This window comes from Neoarius graeffei, chromosome 1 (assembly GCF_027579695.1).
Source record: "Neoarius graeffei isolate fNeoGra1 chromosome 1, fNeoGra1.pri, whole genome shotgun sequence".
Lineage (NCBI taxonomy): Eukaryota > Metazoa > Chordata > Actinopteri > Siluriformes > Ariidae > Neoarius > Neoarius graeffei.
This window is the reverse complement of record NC_083569.1, coordinates 82629779-82650543: the sequence shown is the minus strand read 5'-3', so window position 1 is coordinate 82650543 and position 20765 is coordinate 82629779. Positions and strand designations below refer to the sequence as shown.

General features: G+C 40.6%; 1 protein-coding gene across 1 annotated transcript; it reads right to left on the bottom strand.

Moving 5' to 3' along the window:
- Window positions 1-2123: 2123 nt before the first annotated feature.
- On the bottom strand, window positions 2124-16659 carry LOC132897822 (protein mono-ADP-ribosyltransferase PARP14-like). Its single transcript, XM_060939081.1, has 15 exons — window positions 16378-16659; window positions 16069-16202; window positions 14367-15863; window positions 12683-12916; window positions 12351-12575; window positions 11461-11518; window positions 11156-11299; window positions 11001-11060; window positions 8892-9068; window positions 7414-7596; window positions 5423-5790; window positions 5012-5249; window positions 4767-4903; window positions 4426-4603; window positions 2124-4295 (listed from the first exon to the last, which is right to left on the bottom strand). Exons 1-15 carry the CDS (start codon window positions 16547-16549, stop codon window positions 4009-4011), a joined length of 4092 nt encoding a protein of 1363 aa, XP_060795064.1. The 5' UTR covers window positions 16550-16659; the 3' UTR covers window positions 2124-4008.
- Window positions 16660-20765: the final 4106 nt, after the last annotated feature.

The following is a 20765-nucleotide window of genomic DNA, read 5'->3' as shown; positions in this document are numbered from 1 at the left end:
TGGACTGGTTTGAGTATTTCAGAAACTGCTGATCTCCTGGCGTTTTCACACACAACAGTCTCTAGATGTGAAAAACAAGAAACATCATTGAGTGAGTGACAGTTCTGTGGGTGAAAACAAATGCCTTGTTGATAAGAGAGGTCAGAGGAAAATGGCCAGATTGGTTTGAGCTGCCAGGAAGGATATAGTATCACTCTTTATAACTGTGGTGAGCAGAAAAGCATCTCAGCATGCAACAGCAGAAGACCACATTGGGTTCCACTCCTGCAGCCAAGAACAAGGATCTTAGAATCAAGAACAAGTTCCTATTAAAGTGGCCAGTGAGTGTCAATAGATAGATAGAGAAAACTGAGACTTTTGTTTACACTGGATAGATTAGTGCTGGGGCGGCACGATAGTGTAGTGGTTAGCGCTGTCACCTCACAATAAGAAGGTCCGGGTTCGAGCCCCGTGGCCGGCGAGGGCCTTTCTGTGTGGAGTTTGCATGTTCTCCCCGTGTCCGCGTGGATTTCCTCCGGGTGCTCTGGTTTCCCCCACAGTCCAAAGACATGCAGGTTAGGTTAACTGGTGACTCTAAATTGACCGTAGGTGTGAGTGTGAATGGTTGTCTGTGTCTATGTGTCAGCCCTGTGATGACCTGGCGACTTGTCCAGGGTGTACCCCGCCTTTCGCCCGTAGTCAGCTGGGATAGGCTCCAGCTTGCCTGCGACCCTGTAGAGGGATAAAGCAGCTAGAGATAATGAGATGAGATTAGTGCTGACTAGAAGGAACATGTTATTTTGGGTTGCTCTTTCACTGAAATGTGTCTGGGTCTGAGTCAGTCTTTACACTTCCTGGGAAAAGTTTGATTTAATATAAGATAAAATAATAAATAAATAAATAAATTTCCTACTGTTTCCTTTCTTGTGAAAAAGATATCGCTTGTGATGACAAAGTGTATTTAAAAATTCATCCATCTGTTATCCGTAACCACTTAGCCTGTGCAGGGTCACGAGCAACCTGGAGCCTATCCCAGCTGACTATGGGCAAGATATACAAATGCTGTTATACAAATATTTTTGTGTAACATTAAGTTTTAGTTAATGTTAGGTTTTGATCTGTCTGTACCGAAGGAGGTTGAATTGACAAAGTATGATCTAGGAATGTAGACCTCTGCCACCTAAGAGATTCTGTCTCACGGATTGATCCGGGAGCAAACAGTCACTGACACAGACACAGCTGCTCAGAGATGTTTCTTAGTTTATTGTATGACAAACCTGAGTATATATTCACATTCAAGAGTGTGTTGTAGCTATGTGATTGGATAATGATGATTTAATTGACTAAGCCAAGTTATCTATGTATAACCTAAATGGGTGATGAACCATTACATCACTAGTTTAGACTACACTACTATATGAAAGAAGAGAGACATTATGTATCATTACATCACCCGTCAGGATCATAGTCTTATGAAAAAAAGAAAGACATTACTGGTCAACATAACCTTCATTAAGCAGAGAACAGAATGTGTGAGTGAAGATAAATCTCAAGGATTTAACTAACCAGAACAAGTAGTAATCAGACCAGCCTGTTCCAGTTGCAAGCATGCCAAACATATTACTATTAGTTAGTAATCTTCGGGAATATAAAACCTTTTCCTGACCCATTAATGTCAAGTCAAGTTTATTTGTATAGCACTTTTAACAATGAACATTGTCGCAAAGCAGCTTTACAGAATTTGAATGACTTAAAACATGAGCTAATTTTATCCCTAATCTATCCCCAATGAGCAAGCCTGTGGTGACGGTGGCAAGGAAAAACTCTCTCAGCCGAGTTATGACCTAGGTCATAAAATAATAAGCTAAAACAAAATTAGTACTAAAAGTCGTGTGGAAAAGAGGAAAATATCAGGGTGGATAGTAAACATAATGGTTTGAAACAGATTCCAGCAGCAGGAAAAAAGAACGGAAATCAATGCAATCAGTTGTTCAAATTTGGCAGCCCCAGCCCCCCCGTTTTCTCTCAGTCTCTTACCAATGCAATATTTGTGAATAATTCACAATGTTGTTCATTAGCACATAACTTATTCAGTCTATTTAGACTGTGTTTTTGTATGCAACAAACAAAGTGAACAGATAATCTCACAGAGAAAAATCTTACATTTTTAATCTTTGTATACATTGTACATAAAGAACACAAAGCTCCAAAAACTAAATACAGACATTGACCTATTAAAAAGGCAAATAGGGTTCGAAGCAAGAAGGTTCCGGGTTCGAACCCAGTGGCCAGCGAGGGCCTTTCTGTGTGGAGTTTGCATGTTCTCCCTGTGTCTGCATGGGTTTCCTCCAGGTGCTCCGGTTTCCCCCACAGTCCAAAGACATGCAGGTAGGTTGACGTGGGGCGGCCTTGGGCTGAGGTGCCCTTGAGCAAGGTACCGAACCCCTGACTGCTCCCCGGGCGCTCTGGTGTGGCTGCCCACTGCTCTGGGTGTGTGTGCGTGTGTTCACTGCTTCAGATGGGTTAAATACAGAGGATGAATTTCACTGTGCTTGAAGTGTGCATGTGATGAATAAAGGTTTCCTAGTTTTCTAAGTTTTTTAATATTAATTTTACTGTTCTAAAGTGAAACTGTATAGCCTGTTTTTACAATTACGACCCTACTAAAATGCACAATGTATGATAATGCGACAAACAAATGAAGGTTTTTCCAGTGAATAGATATGAATTGTTGACTGAGTACACTGAAACCCTCTTCAGAGAAACATTGATTAAGCTCTTGTCTGAACTTGCTGTCAGAGAGCATAACATTGCATAACATCAAACTGATGCAAATCTTGTCATTACAGTATAGAGAAACATGGGGCAGTGCCAATGAAAAAGGGTGAAATATTTCATCAAATAATTGTTTGTTAATTCTATATGTGTACTGAGAGACACGGTTTGACTTACAGAACTGTCATGGGAATCATTTTTGGTAAGTACTGTAGCAATTATTGTATTATATCAAACTATAGTTCTAGGTACTTCTTCCCAATGTCATGGGGTATGCTAAAAAATTAGAAAACACGCATATATGTGACCTATGTGACAGAAACACACATTAAATCTCATCTCATTATCTGTAGCTGCTTTATCCTGTTCTACAGGGTCGCAGGCAAGCTGGAGCCTATCCCAGCTGACTACGGGCGAAAGGCGGGGTACACCCTAGACAAGTCGCCAGATCAACACAGGGCTGACGCATAGACACAGACAACCATTCACACTCACATTCACACCTACGGTCAATTTAGAGTCACCAGTTAACCTAACCTGCATGTCTTTGGACTGTGGGGGAAACCGGAGCACCCGGAGGAAACCCACACGGGGAGAACATGCAAACTCCACACAGAAAGGCCCTCGCCGGCCACGGGGCTCGAACCCGGACCTTCTTGCTGTGAGGCGACAGTGCTAACCACTACACCACCGTGCTGCCCACACATTAAATCAAGTCAGTTAATTTGCATAAACTTTAAACAACAGGAATTTTTGCAAAGCAGCTTTACAGAAAAATAAAGACTTTAAACATATAAGCTGATTTTATCCCTAATAAATTCATTTATCCCTGATGAGGAAGCCTGTGCTGACTTACACATATGCAATTCATAAGAGGTTGACTTCCACTGATTAAGAAAAATGGGTATTTAAAATTTGGCCATAGAAGTTTAACATTAACTCTTGCATTACTCTATTGATGCTGACCAAATTCAAAATTATGGGGGTTTATCATATCCTTTTAAACCATCTGAAGCTAATGGACAGATTATAGGGATATGACACATGGCAACAAATGCACCTATTTGAATAATGTTTCATTTTAGCTTTAATACAAAATCCTTATTAGGATGTTTAAACATCTATATTGCTTCATTCTGGGTTATCGTATTGATCTTCTGAAGCATTATAATCCCCATTAAGCACTTCAGTCAGCTGAGACAGGCCTACTTTTAAAACACAAGGATCACTCTCAGCTCTGCTACAGCTTTGCCCTCATTTGAATGTGATGAGGTAGTCTGGGTAGGCCTGGCAGTCATGAAACACCACAAACATACTGGGTTTCTGCAAGTTGTCGACCACACTGTCAAATCTGTCATTAGGATCCTGTGGTGAGCGAGGAGGTGGAACATTCATGTCACTTTGTCCCTGGGTGTAATAACCTGTTAGAACAAGTGTCACAAACATGAGCTGCGTCCCATCGGCAGAAGGTACAGAGTATCTGGGATTGGCTGAATAGTTGGCATCTACAGCAAAGTATGTCCCAAGTCCATACATCGTTCCTGCAGGGGGGATAGCTCAATCAAGTTAATTTTGTAAAATTAAATTTTAGTCCATTAATTTAACTTGGAAAAAGTTTGAAACCATATAAATGAATGATTAATTTTAGTTAAGCAGTCAAATAACCATTACCATTTTGTCCAGCAAATCTGCGGTTAAAGTTACTGCGCTGTATAGAAGTGCAGGCATCAGCTGTGGTCCCGTGGTATAGGAATCTCTCTCCTGCACCAACTGTCCCATTCTTTTCCTGCAGCTCTCTCTTTCGGACTTCGTATGCACGGCGCAGGTTCACATTTTGAATACGCTCAATCTGTGAAAAAATATAAGATGTATAAAATGTGTTTTATTGATTGCTTACGTCTAGTGTACGTTTTGTAATGTATCAACACCCCTTCTCTCTCTCTTTCTCTGTAATGATTTTACAACTACATTCCCCTTAGTTGAGTCCTTCACATTCAGTCTATGCAGCACACCTTGATGACTGCTTTTGCGACTGTTCTCTTGAAGTCACTTTTCACTTTTTTGTACTCAGCAGAGCTGGATTGCAGAGGAACCACTTTTAGAACCTCTACAGTGGTCATGGTGTCCCAGTAAAGTGGAAAAAAGAAGTCTGTGGCACAGAAATAAACCAATGTGAGTAAATTTAATCAGATCAGATCAAGAGGGTTATTTTTTTTCTAGCTTGATTTATTAATTGAAAAATCAAGTGGCCTTGCACCTGGCAAGTTCTCCAGTCGTTTGATCTTTGCTCTGGTTCTAGACCCGACTGCTGTGGCCTCCATCTTTGTAAGATTTACTGTCCATTTTTGTGCTTGTGCATCCAGTATCCCTCCACCAACATTCCTGCTTTCCAGCTGATGGTTAGCCTCTTTAGGTAACCTCTCCCAGACTCCTCTCGATCCCAAAATGCACCAGCTGATATCGGAAAAAACTCTGTCCATATCTCTCTCTCTCACCTACAATGACAGAATGCTGCATGTTTATACATCTTTCATCAATTGCGCAGACCAAATAGCACTTAAATAACATTGTGTCTTTCTGAGCTTACTTCATGCTTGATACATAAATAGAGCCACAAATAGAGGAAATATTTTATTACACTATTTTACTACACAAATCTACTACATACCTGCCTAACAAGAGCCCCTTGTATCAGACGCATGAATTCATTTACCCCTCTTGCCAGTCCACTAACTTGCAACCCACCAGGGCCACGTTGGCTTATCTGAATACCCAGAGAAGTCACATTATTGATAATATCGTCCATCTCAGTTGGTAGTAAATGTTTAAGTTCCTCTTGTGAAACAAAATGAGAAGAACAATGGCTTTTATATGCTTGATGAAGCTCTCGACAGGCCCTTGAGACATTATCGTCAGTTAACCCAACTACAAGAAATTTCGCTGTGATATGCTGGTCTGGAAGAGACTGAACAAGAGAACTAAGGTCTAGAGGCAAAGAAGATGGAGCAGCTCTGAGAGGTGTGGACTGCAAAGGAGCTGGTAAAGACAAAAAAAAAGATAATGATCAGATAATGGCAGTGAACTTGCAGGTCTACAGTTGTGGTCAGAAGTTTACATACAGTGACATGATTGTCATCATGGATATGAATGTCATGGCAATATTTGGGCTTGACCAAAGATTTTTCTTTACCATGAACAAGCTTCTGGCATAATTCTGGTTGGATATTTCATGACTCTTCATGGTAGAATTGTTAGAGTTCAATTACATTTTTTTCTTGGCACTGACTCGACTTATAAGCATGGTCCATAAATTTTCAATAGGGTTGAAGTCAGGACTTGTTTTAAGATTAAGTTAGCCTGCTTTATCCTTCACAACCAGCTCTGATGCATGTTTGGGTTCATTATCCTGTTGTAACTCCCAAGTCCCAAGTCGTGTTCAAGTTTCTGATGATTTATGCTGAAGAATTCTGAGGTAGTCCTCCTTCTTCATTATTCTATCCACTTTGAGTAATGAACCAGTTCCACTGACAGCAAAACAGTCCCAGAGCATGATGATCCTTCCACCATCACCACCAGCTGGTACAGTGTCCCTCTGTATACGGTGGTCATTGTGGCCAAACAACTCAATCTTTGTCTCATCTGACCATACAGCTTTCCTCCAGAAGGCTTTTTTCTTTGTCTTTGTGGTCAGCTGCAAACTTTAGTTAAGCTTGAAGGTGTCGATTTTGGAGCAGGGGGTTATTTCTTGGATAGCAGCCTCTTAGTCCATGGTGATCTGAACTGTAGACAGTGATCCATCAGCTTCCAGTTCATGACAGGGCTGTGCCATGGTGGTTCCCAGGTTGTTCCTGACCATTCAAACCAATTTCCTTTCAGCTGAGGGTGACAGTTTGGGTTTTCTTGAAGCAAAGTGGCTTGGCAAAGTGACTACACCTCACAATAACTTGCAGACAATTGTTTGAACTGAGCTTGGAATTTGCAGTTGTTTAGAAATGGCTCCAAGAGACATTCCGTAGTTGTGTATATCTGCCATTCTCTTTCTCAGATCTGCACTGAGCTCCTTGAACTTTTCCATTTTACTGTGTGTTGGTCAATCTAATGAGTGCTGTAAACAAACCCTTTTTATGAAGGCACAGAGAAGCTACCAGCTGTAGTCAATCATGATCACTAACAGGAAGTTAAGAGACCTTGGCCTTGGCATGATAAGAAACGTTTTGAAAGTTTCAGCACCTCTGAATTAATAATCTAAGTGAGCATATGTAAATTTTTGACCCTGCATGTATAATTTTGACCCTGTGTTGACTTCAGAAAACTCAAAGAAAATTAAAACTTGTGCACCAAATTCTAATTTTTTTTTAAATTAAAGATGTATGCTGTCCAATCATTCTGCTACAGAAAAAGAACAGTTCAAAGAAATTACTGAAAGCCCAAATATTGCCATGACCTTTATATCCAAGATGACATTCATGTCACTGTATTTAAACTTCTGACCACAACTGTATTTGTGCATTTGTTCATTGTATTCTGTGCATGCTATGGCAGCTATGAAATGAGAGATATGAAATGATGGGCTGTGCTATGGACACAGACACGATTGCTCTCTTATAGAGCTTATATAATTGATGTAAGAGTTGTAGTAACAGATATGTATTTTCTCACCTGCCGTCTGGGTAAATCTGCCAAAGAGTTGTTGTGCCATTGCTTTGAATGCCAAAAAAATATGGATTTTCATCAGAACAATGTTAATTCTTTTAATGTTGTTGAGGTTAGCTTGTCTTGTAGCATCCTTCACACCCTGGAGAATAGCCTGGGCAACCAGATGAGCATCTAACCCTCCTTTACCTACACAACCCACAGGGATTAGTTATTTCAGCATTTTCCAGCAAAAGTTATAAATTATGCTTCTCTATGCAGTAGTAGAACTTCTGCAACAAATTTTCAATTATTCAAACTAATTACACTTCACTTTCACTACAAAGTGTTTCTGAGGCTGTATGAAGTATCTTGTATATTAGAAAACTGAAATCACATTTACACAAGTATTCAGGCCCTTTTCTTGGTACTATGTCTCGGCAAGGATTACATCATTACATTGTCTTGTGTGAGGTTGCAAGCTTAATACGCTAGTGATTTTCCCCCATTCCTTTCTGTAGAACCTGTAAGGTTGGACTGGTGACGTCTCTGTTTTCTGCTCTCTTCAAACAGGTTTGATTAGGTTTGTTCATTTACAGAAATATCCCAAAGTCACTCCAACATTGTATGGGCTGTGTCTCGGGTTACTGTTATCATCAGCAGCAATCTCTTGTTTTAAGGACTCATGAATAGGGTTTCATTCATCAGGCGTCTGTACTTTGATCTAATCAGCTTTCCCTTAAATCCAGATAAGCCTCCCAGGCTCTGCTGCTGAAAAACCTCACAGTATGATGTTTCCAGCACCAAGCCTGACTAAAGGGCTGTAAATGGCCAACTGATGAGTAGTGCCTGATTGTCATTCAGGCCATTATGGGACTTTTTTATATTTAAAAAAAAATGGCTTCTCCCATCTTGGTTCTCCTCAGGTTCTTGTCCACGTTTCTGACTAAAGCCCTCATCCATCATTTGCTTGGTTTGGCTGAATTTCAGATCTTTGTAGAGTCTTGATGGTTCTGAACTTATTTCATTTAAGGACTATGGAAGATGCCATCCGTTTTCTATCGCTTATCCGGATCCGGGCCATGGGGGTAGCAGCCTAAGCAGAGCAGCCCAGACTTCCCTCTCCCCGGCCATCTCCACCAGTTCTTCTGGGGGAATACCGAGGCATTCCCAGGCCAGCCGAGAGATGTAAAGACACTGGTTTTAAAATGACCTTTAAAGCTGCATTTTTCTGAACCCTTCCCCAGATCTGTTGCTAAATACAATCCTACCTCTATCTATGGGCAATCCTCTTTTTTGATTGGAAATCAATTGAATTTACCACAGGTGAGTTTTAATCACGGTACATTATTGGTAATAAAAAAAAAAATCTCAAGGATGATAGAAATCAATGGCAATGGGTATACAGTACCTGAACTGAGTTTTGTGTTCTAGCAACGTGTCTCAAGACTTTCCAGTGATGTTTATTTTTAATAAATTTCCTTTATGAAGATTTATATACTGACCAGCACAGATAGCAGGAATGGCCACTGACTTGTAGCCATTGTTCTCACTTTTGAGCAGGATATCTTGCACCAGTTTTTTAATGATGGCTGTATCCTTTTCTCCACACACATGCATAATTGCCTTGCAGGGGAATTCTCCAGGCTGAGTGATAAAGATTTCTCCTTTTTTAACCTGAGCTAGAATTAGGAAAAAAAAAGTTTGTGAAAGAGAAAGATCTTGTATCTTTTTTCAGCCATATTTCATGAAGCAAACATACCAGCGGCCCCTGCAGCATGTGAAAACTACAGTGAGAATGGTGCATATAAGGCCAGAAGGAGCTGAATGAAGGTTTTTATGACTGATTTGATTTTACAGATGAGGACATCATAACGGTAACAACCACATGCTCTCTGGTACAGTAGATGGTCTCTGGTAAAATGTGTCACTATTTACATAAAGAAATGTACAGATAATGCTGCATTAACTAAGCACCCCCCCCACACACACACAAAACAAACAAAAAACCTACATATGAACATTAAAGTCTGCTTCCAATCTCACAATGCAAACAGAGAAGCACAGAAAGCAATCAGACACAATCTGAAGGGTGGCATCAAGATTCCAAAAAACAACTAGAGCCCAAAGCATTGGAGCATTACTCTGACAGTGACACCTTGGCCCTGACTGCACTCACCTTATCTACAGATGAGTATTCATTCACTAAGCTACTATACTCATGCACATTCCTGGATTTGTACTGAGAGCGTGTGCTAACCTGCTGGCTGCTTTTTCTAAAACCGATATTGTCAGTCTATCCCTGGCTTCAGCAATCACTTCCTTTTCCTGAGAAGACGCAGCCCTCACTCATTTAGGGGAAACACATCTTAGCTCAGCATTTTTAAAAACACATTGTTATTTCCATGCTTGTACGTTCAGTATTCTGAGGATTAATAAAACACTCTGCATTGATTTGTCTGAAGATCTCAGGCTGTTAGACTGAGTGATCACACTTCTTCCCCACACTCACTCTTTACACAAGCTGTATTCTATCTCTACTGATCAATCAAATCAAAGTCCTTCCCACACCATGTGGCACTGATCTTCATTTCCATAGCTCTCAGCCTCTCACATAGCTAGGGTTACAGCGGGGGGCTAGTCCTCTGGTAACCGCAAGAGTTTGACTCCCCACTTGCATCTGTATTGCAGCATGCCTTGCCAGACAGTAGTAGGTACCATTTTTATGATGGTCTTCAGTATGACCCAACCATGAGTAGAACTCGCAATCTCCCGATCAAAAGGCGGACATGCTAACCACTAGGCCACTCACCGGTACTGATCAATACCACAATTATATTGCCAGGCATGGCTCAAACACCATTTTATATTACAACACAGCTATTGTGGGAAGCAGACAGACAGAAGGTGAAACTCAACAGGAAGTGGTGCACTGACAACAATCTCTCCCTTAATGTCAACAAAACCCTAAAGATTGCACTTTCTAAAAACATGTCATACCCTAGGTAATCTAACCTGGATACTGATCAATTACTGTTGACGTTTTATCCCAAAGGACTGCTGCTGCTGTAATCATAAAGACTTTGCTCATTCCCTCCTATTCACAATATTCTAATACTAAACATCCATTCTACACATTTAGTACTGTTTGCCCTTATAGTACACAGTTGTAAAGGAGTAATTAGTTATAACCCAACTACAGTAGTACAGTTTATTACAACATCAGTGATGTTGACTACAAAGTTCTACAAAGGGAAGTGAAAACTGACCAATTCATTACCAGAGCTGGGCTTCCATCCATACAGGACATTAACAACAACAGATGATGGAAGAAAGCCATCAGCATCATCTCAGACTAGACAGAAGTCTCTAATATCTGAGAAATAACACTAGAGATCACACAGCCCAAAGCACAGGGCAAAGAAACAGCTTCTACCATCATGCTGCCAAACTGCTTATATCTGTAATACTGGTAGATCTGTAGACTCTCTCTCTCTCTCTCTCTCTCTCTCTCACACACACACACACACACACACACACACACACACACACACACACAAAACAACACTTGCAAAACACAATCTGAATATTGCTAGGGTTGTTGTTGTTGTTACCTCCTGCTAGAGCATCCCTAACTTGTGGTCCAGCAATAGTCAGGATGTCATTGCATACATCTGAAAAACAGACATCTCATAATTAAGATCTCCCCCTTTTCATAGAAGAAGAACAGGGAAAAATGAAGAATGCAGTTTCATAGCGAAAATAGCACCTGTCTGTAAGTCAGTAAAGTCTGTGGTGTTTACAATGACATCTGTAGTCTCATTGCTGATGTCTCCAAATATCAGATGGAGCTGACATCTGCCCACTGGGATGCTGATTTCATCAATTTCTGAGCTTAGAGACTGAAATACAGCTGTGAGAGCCAATGAAATATGCTTAAAAATAGTTCAACTATTGTCATCAAACAAACATGCAGGAATATTATGCCTCATAATGAAATATATATATATATATATATATATATATATATATATATATATATATATATATATAAACTAACACACACACACTTACCCTGTCCTGTGTGATCCACCATTATGTCAGTTAACCCAGTGCTGACTGCGTGGTAGATCTAACAGTGGGGAAAGAAAATACTCTTCAATCACTGTTGTGACTTTAGTGCCACCATGTGGTAGTTCTTAGTCAGTGCCTTGTGTGTTCAGTTTTATATCTCAAGTTCATTCTCATCTCATTATCTCTAGCCGCTTTATCCTGTTCTACAGGGTCGCAGGCAAGCTGGAGTCTATCCCAGCTGACTACGGGCGAAAGGCGGGGTACACCCTGGACAAGTCGCCAGGTCATCACAGGGCTGACACATAGACACAGACAACCATTCACACTCACATTCACACCTACGGTCAATTTAGAGTCACCAGTTAACCTAACCTGCATGTCTTTGGACTGTGGGGAAAACCGGAGCACCCGGAGGAAACCCACGCGGACACGGGGAGAACATGCAAACTCTGCACAGAAAGGCCCTCGCCGGCCACGGGGCTCGAACCCGGACCTTCTTGCTGTGAGGCGACAGCGCTAACCACTACACCACCGTGCCACCCTATCTCAAGTTTAAAATCTATTATATGTTTTGAATTGTGGCAATATCAAAATCTTTATCACCTGTCTTATGGAAATTTAGCTTAAAAATTAACCATGGTGTCAAAGAAGTAAGATTTTCTGTTGTAAATTCAGTTCATTAGTAGGGTGTTCAGTTCAAGTAGTCTTAATTTATACAGGGTTATACTTGGAGATAATTAGTTAATGAGTCTTTAAAAACGTTTTATTTTGCTCTTTTTGAAATCTGTAAACTTGTGGACAAATAATGTCTTTATGAGTTTTTTTGTTTTGTTTTTGGTGTCAAAGAAAGAACAGGAAATTATTATTATGCACAAAGGATACTCTCTTACCTCTTCAGAATCTGTGCAATTAGGCATTATTACAATTCGTATGGTCCTGAGAGAACCCGTGGATCTAGTCAGGACAAAAGTCCCAATCTCTCCTGTCAGAATATTAGTGGCATTTTGTACAGGTACAGCCAGTGCTATTCCGGGTCCAATTAATGGAAGAGTGACTGAGCTCCATGCCTGCTGTTCAGAAAATGCCAGTGCTCGTTCAAGACCACAGCGCAGTTCCTATAAAAATAATTTATGACAAAAGTGTCATATGCAGTGTCTTCAAGCTTCATGAATTGCCACAACATTATAACTGACAGATGTTGAAACTTTTTCACTCCTCTGACCTTTTCACTGCTGTGTGCGTTTCCAGTCCAAGGTACACACTCAATAAAGAAAACCTTCTTGCATCCTAATGGAGTCCCATCAACCTCCAGCACATCTCCAGGAGTAATTCTGCATCTTCCTTTGGCAGCATCAAAATTATTCTTAAATTGCTGCCCTGCTTTATTTAGCAAGGATTTCCCAACCTTTGTTGAGGACAGGTTTGCGTTCAGCATGGGGACAACAAATACATCAGCCTGGTCCAAAGAAATCATAAATGTTACTTTAATTATCTGTGTGTACAGACTATAATAGATAAAATGTAATTCAATTCAATTCAATTCAATTCAATTCAATTCAAAACACTTTATTTGTCCCCTGGGGCAATTTAAAGGCACGCAGAGAAGTACAGTTAAACACATAATAAATATAAAAAAAAAACCACCCTTAAACATAAAAAATTATGACAGTGTGCAAGGGGGAAGTATGTGGATAAATAACTGTACAGTGGTACAATATGTACGGTATAAATATGATAATTTAAAAAACAGTATATACAAAAATATCATATGGTGCAATTTGCTTATGAGGTAGGAGGATCAATAGGAGCAGAATCTATGTTTAAAGTGGTATGTGTACAGAGGGGGGCTTAGTGCACCAGACAGGTTAGAGTGCATATGAAGAAGGAGGAAGGAGCTGGAGGGGTGAGTAGAGGGACAAGGATGGCAGAGAGTTGAGGAGCTGAAACAAGCAAGCAAACAAAGCCAACCAGATGATGTTTCTTGATAGGGTTTTACTAGAATAGATAGCATTATAACTGTTGTAGTGGAGTCACTAAACCTCGAGTCCAAATCCAGTCTTGAGTTCCCAGTGTTAAAGTCCGAGTCAAGTCCAAGTCATTAAAATTTTTTTTGAGTCGAGTCCGAGAACAAGACTCCAACTGCACCATTTGACGGTGGCTGTTTAGCGCCATTAATGTTAGTTTGTTCCTGAACATGATGTATGAACAGATGAATGTGCATTCTCTTTGTCAGGGAGTGTGAAGTATTCTGTCAGAGATGGTTGGGAGACGGATGTAAGCACAGAAGGTGTGTTTATTAATACAAATGAAGGCAGATAAACAATCCAGAATGGCAGGCAAAATTGTAAAACAATGAAACAGGCAATAGATCAAGCGAGGCACAAACAGGCTATCATAGACTCAGCAGAATCAAAGACGAGAAACAGGAAAACAAGGAAATAAGGCTCGGTAATGTGTCAGCAGTGCAACTCAATACTTCGCAATGTACGTGTATTTTCACAGTTTTTATATAGGTGCGTGGATTGCGCCTTAATCCTTTGCAGGTGTGAGTCGTTTATGGCATAAATGTGCTGTCCGGAGCGGCCTGAGAGTCTCTGATGCACGCTCCAAGGTACACAGGTGTGACACTCTTGCATGAAATTAGTACAAAAGTTAATGTAGATATAAATATTATATGCCAAATTATTATGGCATGTTACAAAAAATAAAGAAAAAATCAAAGTCCTCATCTCCAATTTACAAGTCCGAATGCAGTTAATGCACAAGTCCGAGTCCAAGTCCGAATCATCAGTGCTCAAGTCCAAGTCAAGTCACGAGTCTTTAAAGTTAGGGCACAAGTCAGACTCCGAGTCCTGGACTCGAGTACTACAAGCCTGCATTATTATAATAAAGTTATTAATTTTTACCTGCTGATCTTCAAGACATCCAAATACAATTTCCAGGGCTACAGAGTAACCTGGATGTGACACAGAAGCAGGTATGGGAGGAAGACTGGTAAAGGATGTGTTCCTGGCTGCTGGAGCACCTGTTTGAACATCATTTATGAGGGATATCAGAACCTGACAGGAACTCTGCAGTAGTGCTTGTGTATTTAAACCTTCGTCTTGAAAGAACTGCAGGACCCCAGGACCATCCACTGAAATTTTCTTGTGTTTAAGATGACTAAATGATGAATGCAGTTTATTCTTCATATCAGTTACTTTACACCGAGGTCCTGAGAGGTGGACACATGGGACAGGTGAGGATGTAGCCGTTAGATTGACATTGGTTGCTGTCACACCTAATAGTGACAGAAGTTTAGAGAAATTATCCACCATTTCTGGGAAAGGTAGAGGCACAGTGTCGCTGTATTCTGCATAGTTTTGTTTGTAGTCCTGTATGATATTTTTTAATTTATTGACTTCAGGTTTGTAGCCCACCAGCAGCACCTTCATTCTGGGATCAGACCCTGACACTGGCTCATAGCTAATTTCTACTTTAGGTGCTCCATGATTAGCTTGTTGTAATGCGGGACTCAAAGTGTTCTTCAAAGTGTCTATTCCTGGTGATTCAGATTCAGCTTGTTCCAGCAGCACCGTCTCCACACACAGGTCTCTCTGCATTGCAGTAGCTGCTTCCTGAAGTGCGCCTGGTGACAAACTCAGCAGAACCAAATTTGAGCCTGTGGGCTCAAGCAGAACTGGACTGCAGAGATTCTGCTGAAATCGTGTCTGAAAGATCTGAATAGCACCACTAGATAACAAAAATGTTCCAAGGGGATGAGGCAATGGCATTCTTTTCTCCTGAATCTGATTCAGCAACTCTTGAAGCTTTGTTGCTGCTGAATTGACTTGTTCTTCAGGGCCCTTTAGGACAAGACAGCCAGGTTGTGCCTGTGTAAGCTCAAGATTTGAAAATTTTGACTTTATCTCCAGTGCAAACTGGTCTTTCACAAGTGCATAGTGTATCTCAGACACGGGGCATTCTTGACGGGCTTGCTGTCGCAAATGGAAAGCATCTATAACTTGCAAAAATTTCTGCACTTCCTTATTTTCTCCAACAATCACAAATAAACCATCTTCTTCAAAGATTCCAAGGTGTTGTGGGAACAGGAAAGGGTTTTTTTGTAGAATCTCTAGTCTGTTAGGCGCCACCTCGAAATGGATGATATAGTGATCCTGTAGGTCCGAGAACACAATATCCACCTTTGTTTCCCACTTCTGCTGGACATCATCATTTGAAGCTGTTTGGACTGCATCCCTCACTACCACTACTGTCTCAGTGACCATGTCTAACTTAAAGGAGCTTAGTAAAGAGGAGAGCTGATCCTCCAAGTCTGACTTTGCTCTCGAATTGCCTTTCAGATAGCGCAGTAAGTACGGGTCAAGTTTAAACACTTTTTGCAGAGGTGAATCCCTGGTGGCCTGTAAAACACACAATGAAGTAATTACATGACCAGACCATTTTTCTATGAGCGACTACAGATAATTTAAGAAAGTGTTTATTGCTCATACAAGTAGTTTTGTTGACAAATGTTTCATTTATATACATTGAAAACTCATTTGGCACTCAGAGTATACATTTCCTGATTTTGTTCACCACAAGAACGTGAAGTGACGCAGCACCTACTTGTTGTTCAGATGTGGAATGTGGCAGAAGCTGTTTCTCTTCTTTTGTGTCACAGCTTTTAATCAAGATATGCACATTTCCGCATCCAGGAAGACTGATTATATGATCTGTTTTGCTTAATACTCTGTCCTGTGCTGTAATAATAATAATAATAATCATAATCAATAATCATAATAATCATAATAATAATGACACTTTACTTTCTTAAACCCACTCTGGCATACCTTATACAAAATTGAGCTAGAGCAGAAAAGTCTTGTAATGATAGACATATTTGTGTAAAAAACCAAAATAATCATATTCACTGACCTGTTTTTTCCAAGAAGCTTATCTTATAGGTGTTTTCTCCCACTTTTTCCACTTCTCCACACTCTCCTCCTCCAGACTGCCGCCTGATCTTAAAATAGTTCCTAATCTTCTTAACTTCTCCATCTGAGAGGTTATTTGCCTCAAAAAGCACAGGATACTGATAGTCTGACATGTCGAATGAAAATATTATAACCCTGACTACCGTAGGTTTGTTCCTTAATTACATCCGGCTCTAAAAGCAGAACAACAACAGCAGCAGCAGCAGCAGCGACCACTTTCACTTTCAGTATCTTTCTTTTTTCTCCTCCGCCCAGAAGGCGGTCGTCCTTTTTCAAACACAGAGGATAAGACACTTTGTGAACTTAACTTTCATGGCGTTAGAGAATGAATTGTAGCTGTGTTGACTGCCTGTGCAGCCAGTTAGATCTGTTTATCTGCTGATCTGTTAGTGAGATTTAAAATTAAAAATTTATCTTTACACCCTAAAAGGAGCGAAGTTCAGGTTTCAGCAGCACTGTAAACTCATCCTGTATCTCTACAGTAATTAATGACAGGTGATAATAATTAATAATTAATGTTTACAACATGTTTCTCTAATGTTTGCTCACAGTAAAGGAATATTAAACTGCACTGTTTACAGAAGTGGACAGTAATGAAATACATTTACTTGAGTACTGTACTTAAGTACACTTTTTGAGTATCTGTACTTTACTTGAGTATTATTTTTTGGAAACTTATGACTTTAACTTCACTACATTTGAAAGGCAAATATCATACTTTTCACTCCACTACATTTCTATCAAGGTCCTCGTTACTTGTTACTATGAAGCAGGTTTGAAAGTGGATGTTTTTTTCTTTTCTTTTCTAAAACGTGATTGTTTTTTTCACAGGTGACACTGAGACAGAATATCAGTAATCACTCGGGTCACGTCACGTCCATAGACTGTATAAAATCAAGTTCAATGTTTTCTCAGCAGCATTATTTAACACGATCAGTTGATGGCAGAATGGAAGGAGGCGGTTCTTCTGGAGAATGCACACACACCTGTGGCCATACCCAGAACCCATGTTTCAGTTTTCTGAAAGGATTAAAGAGTCGTTTTGTTTTAAATGTTTGCTTTGCTTGCCTAAATCGAACCACATCACGACCTACAAAAACTCGCCATCCAACCTGCAGAAGCATATTGAGGTATATACCGTAAACATTTTATTCCAAGAGAAAGCTTGCAATTAAGTTGTCTGTGCTTTTAGAGCTAGCGATAACGTTGCAATAGCTATGCAGTCTGGTTAGTCAAATGACTTTCTATGGATTTGCCCACCAAGTTCCCATAGCCTTATCCACAGCTAATGGCCAAAAGCCCAACAGCGTCTGTACTTCCTCAACAAACTGAGGAGAGCAAGAGCCCCAGCCCCCATCATGCACACATTCTACAGAGGCACCATCGAGAACATCCTGACCAGCTGCATCACCGTGTGGTACAGAGCCTGCACCATGTCCTGCTGCAAGACTCTGCAACGCATCGTGAGAGCAGCTGAGAGGATCATTGGTGTCTCTCTCCCTTCTCTTATGGATATCTATAACTCCCGCCTCATCCGAAAAGCCATCAGGATTGCAGGTGACCCCACCCACCCATCTCACAGCCTCTTCAGCCTGCTGCCATCAGGGAAGAGACTGCGGAGTCTCCGGGCCAAAACCAGCAGGCTCAAGGACAGTTTCACCAGGTGGTCAGGAGGCTCAACTCCCTCCCTGTTCTGCTTCTGCCCCTCTGCCCCCACACCCCCCTGCCCCCCCGCCCCCACACCCCCCTGCCCCCCCCTTCAGCATCTGACATCATGTCACCCTCACAGTCTCCCCCCCCAAACACACACACACACACACATACACACACACACTCTCTCAACATTCATTTGCACACTGAACTCAGGGACTGCATATTTCACTTTACCTCATTCATTTGCACTATTCCGCACTACCTCACCTCAACAGCTATTAGTTTATTGTTTATACTGCTTATTTCATGTTTACCTGCTATACCTCAAGTGCCCTTGACTGTTTATTTTATGTCCCTTTGCTCCTATATATATATATATATATATATATATATATATATATATATCATCTCATTATCTCTAGCCACTTCATCCTGTTCTACAGGGTCGCAGGCAAGCTGGAGCCTATCCCAGCTGACTACGGGCGAAAAGCGGGGTACACCCTGGACAAGTCGCCAGGTCATCACAGGGCTGACACATAGACACAGACAACCATTCACACTCGCATTCACACCTATGGTCAATTTAGAGTCACCAGTTAACCTAACCTGCATGTCTTTGGACTGTGGGGGAAACCGGAGCACCCGGAGGAAACCCATGCGGACACGGGGAGAACATGCAAACTCCGCACAGAAAGGCCCTCGCCGGCCACGGGGCTCGAACCCGGACCTTCTTGCTGTGAGGCGACAGCGCTAACCATCACACCACCATGCTGCCCTCTATCTATCTATCTATCTATCTATCTATCTATCTATCTATCTATCTATCTATCTATCTATGTGTATGTATGTATGTATGTGTGTGTATATATCTATTTTCTTATCTAGAGTGTTTATACTGTTTATATTGTTTATTTCAGTTATTCTATTTTTATTTATTGCATTGCCCCTGTGATGACCTGGTGACTTCCAGGGTGTACCCCGCCTTTCGCCCATAGTCAGCTGGGATAGGCTCCAGCTTGCCTGTGACCCTGTAGAACAGTATAAAGCGGCTACAGATAATGAGATGAGATGAGATTTATTGCATTGCCTGTTTACACCGTGGGTCAGAGAGGGCTGAAATTTCATCTGTGTTGTATGTCGAGCATGTATAGCATATATGACAATAAAGTTGACTTGACTTTACACATAGCTAGTTAACTTGGACACTGTTAGTTGGCATGTAAAAATGGAGTTACGCTAACAGGAATAATGTTAACTTATCTGAAGTCCTTTCAGAAATATGTTTTAGCATAATCTTGCCAAATAAACAGAATGTAGAAATCTTTCTTTTCTAGTCACATTAGCTACCCAATATGATTTAGAGTTTGAAAAGAGTTTTCTAGCATGTCAGGTGGAGCATCACTGACTAGCTAGCTTAACATTAAACCACCATGATGGCACAGCATGCGTTTATTTTCTGAATTCACATTTCTGTCTTTGGTAACAGCGTTAGGTTTTGTAAGCGTTGTGGCAATAATACAACAATGCGTTGACAGAAAATGTACTTTTAATACTTAAGCATTTTTAAAAGCAAGTACTTCAGCACTTTAACTAAAGTAAAATATTGACTGGACAACTTTCACTTGTATCGGAGTAACATTTGACCAGTGGGATCTGTACTTTGACTTAAGTAATGAAATTGCGTACTTTGTCCACCTCTGACTGTTTAATCCAGAGCAAACCTGTATGTTTACAGGTGAGGGAGCAGCAGCCTGAATTACTGTGAATGTAGGAGCAAATTTACAGTTATACTCTTCTTTTAATGCATTTATATGAATATGAAATAAAATACAACTGAACAAAATCTTAACAAAAATCAAATATGCTTTTTTCTTTTTTTTAAAGTAATGTTTTGAGAGTAATTTGCTTTTCATCTAATTCTGTGGAAATGAACAAATTACAAACTAACAAGCTGCTAAAATGAAAACAATAAGAACAGAATCAGCATAGACATATAAACAGATGCCGCCTTCTGCGTAGAATCATACGTCATCCTCGCCGCCATATTGGATGTGGCAAAGTGGAGATTCTTCAACCGTCTCTGGTATAGCATCTAGACAGTAGCCGAGAATAAAGATGCCTCATTCATGTGCTGTGTTTAACTGTACCAACAGGTTTACCGTCCAAACGAGATCACATGGGATTACCTTTCACAGGTGAGACTGGAAAAATACTTTTCATTGTATTTGGTCATTATAACGTAATTTTATGAACAGATTTTTTCTGACTTTGTGGCTAATATGAAGTCTCGCGCATAATAGCCGCTCGGTGAAACCTGTCTCCAAACAACGAAGTATTTCCTTCGTAACTATGCTGATTGTTGTTAGTTGCTTAGCTAACTTTTCACATACTATGTAGGTTTCCCAAAAATAAAGACATGAAAAAGCAGTGGGAGACAGCTGTGCGACGGGAAGGGTTTTCTGCTACTCCGTCATCCATGCTCTGCAGTGAACACTTCAGAACAGAGGATTTTGACAGAACAGGTCAGACAGTCAGGATCAGAGAGGGAGCTGTTCCTTCAGTCTTCAGTTTCCCAGCTCATCTCCACTGGGTAGGTGTATAGTTATAAGCAGTGAGAATTAGATAATACAGTGCCACACTATGATGAACATTTTTGAACGAATGATGAATGTTTTT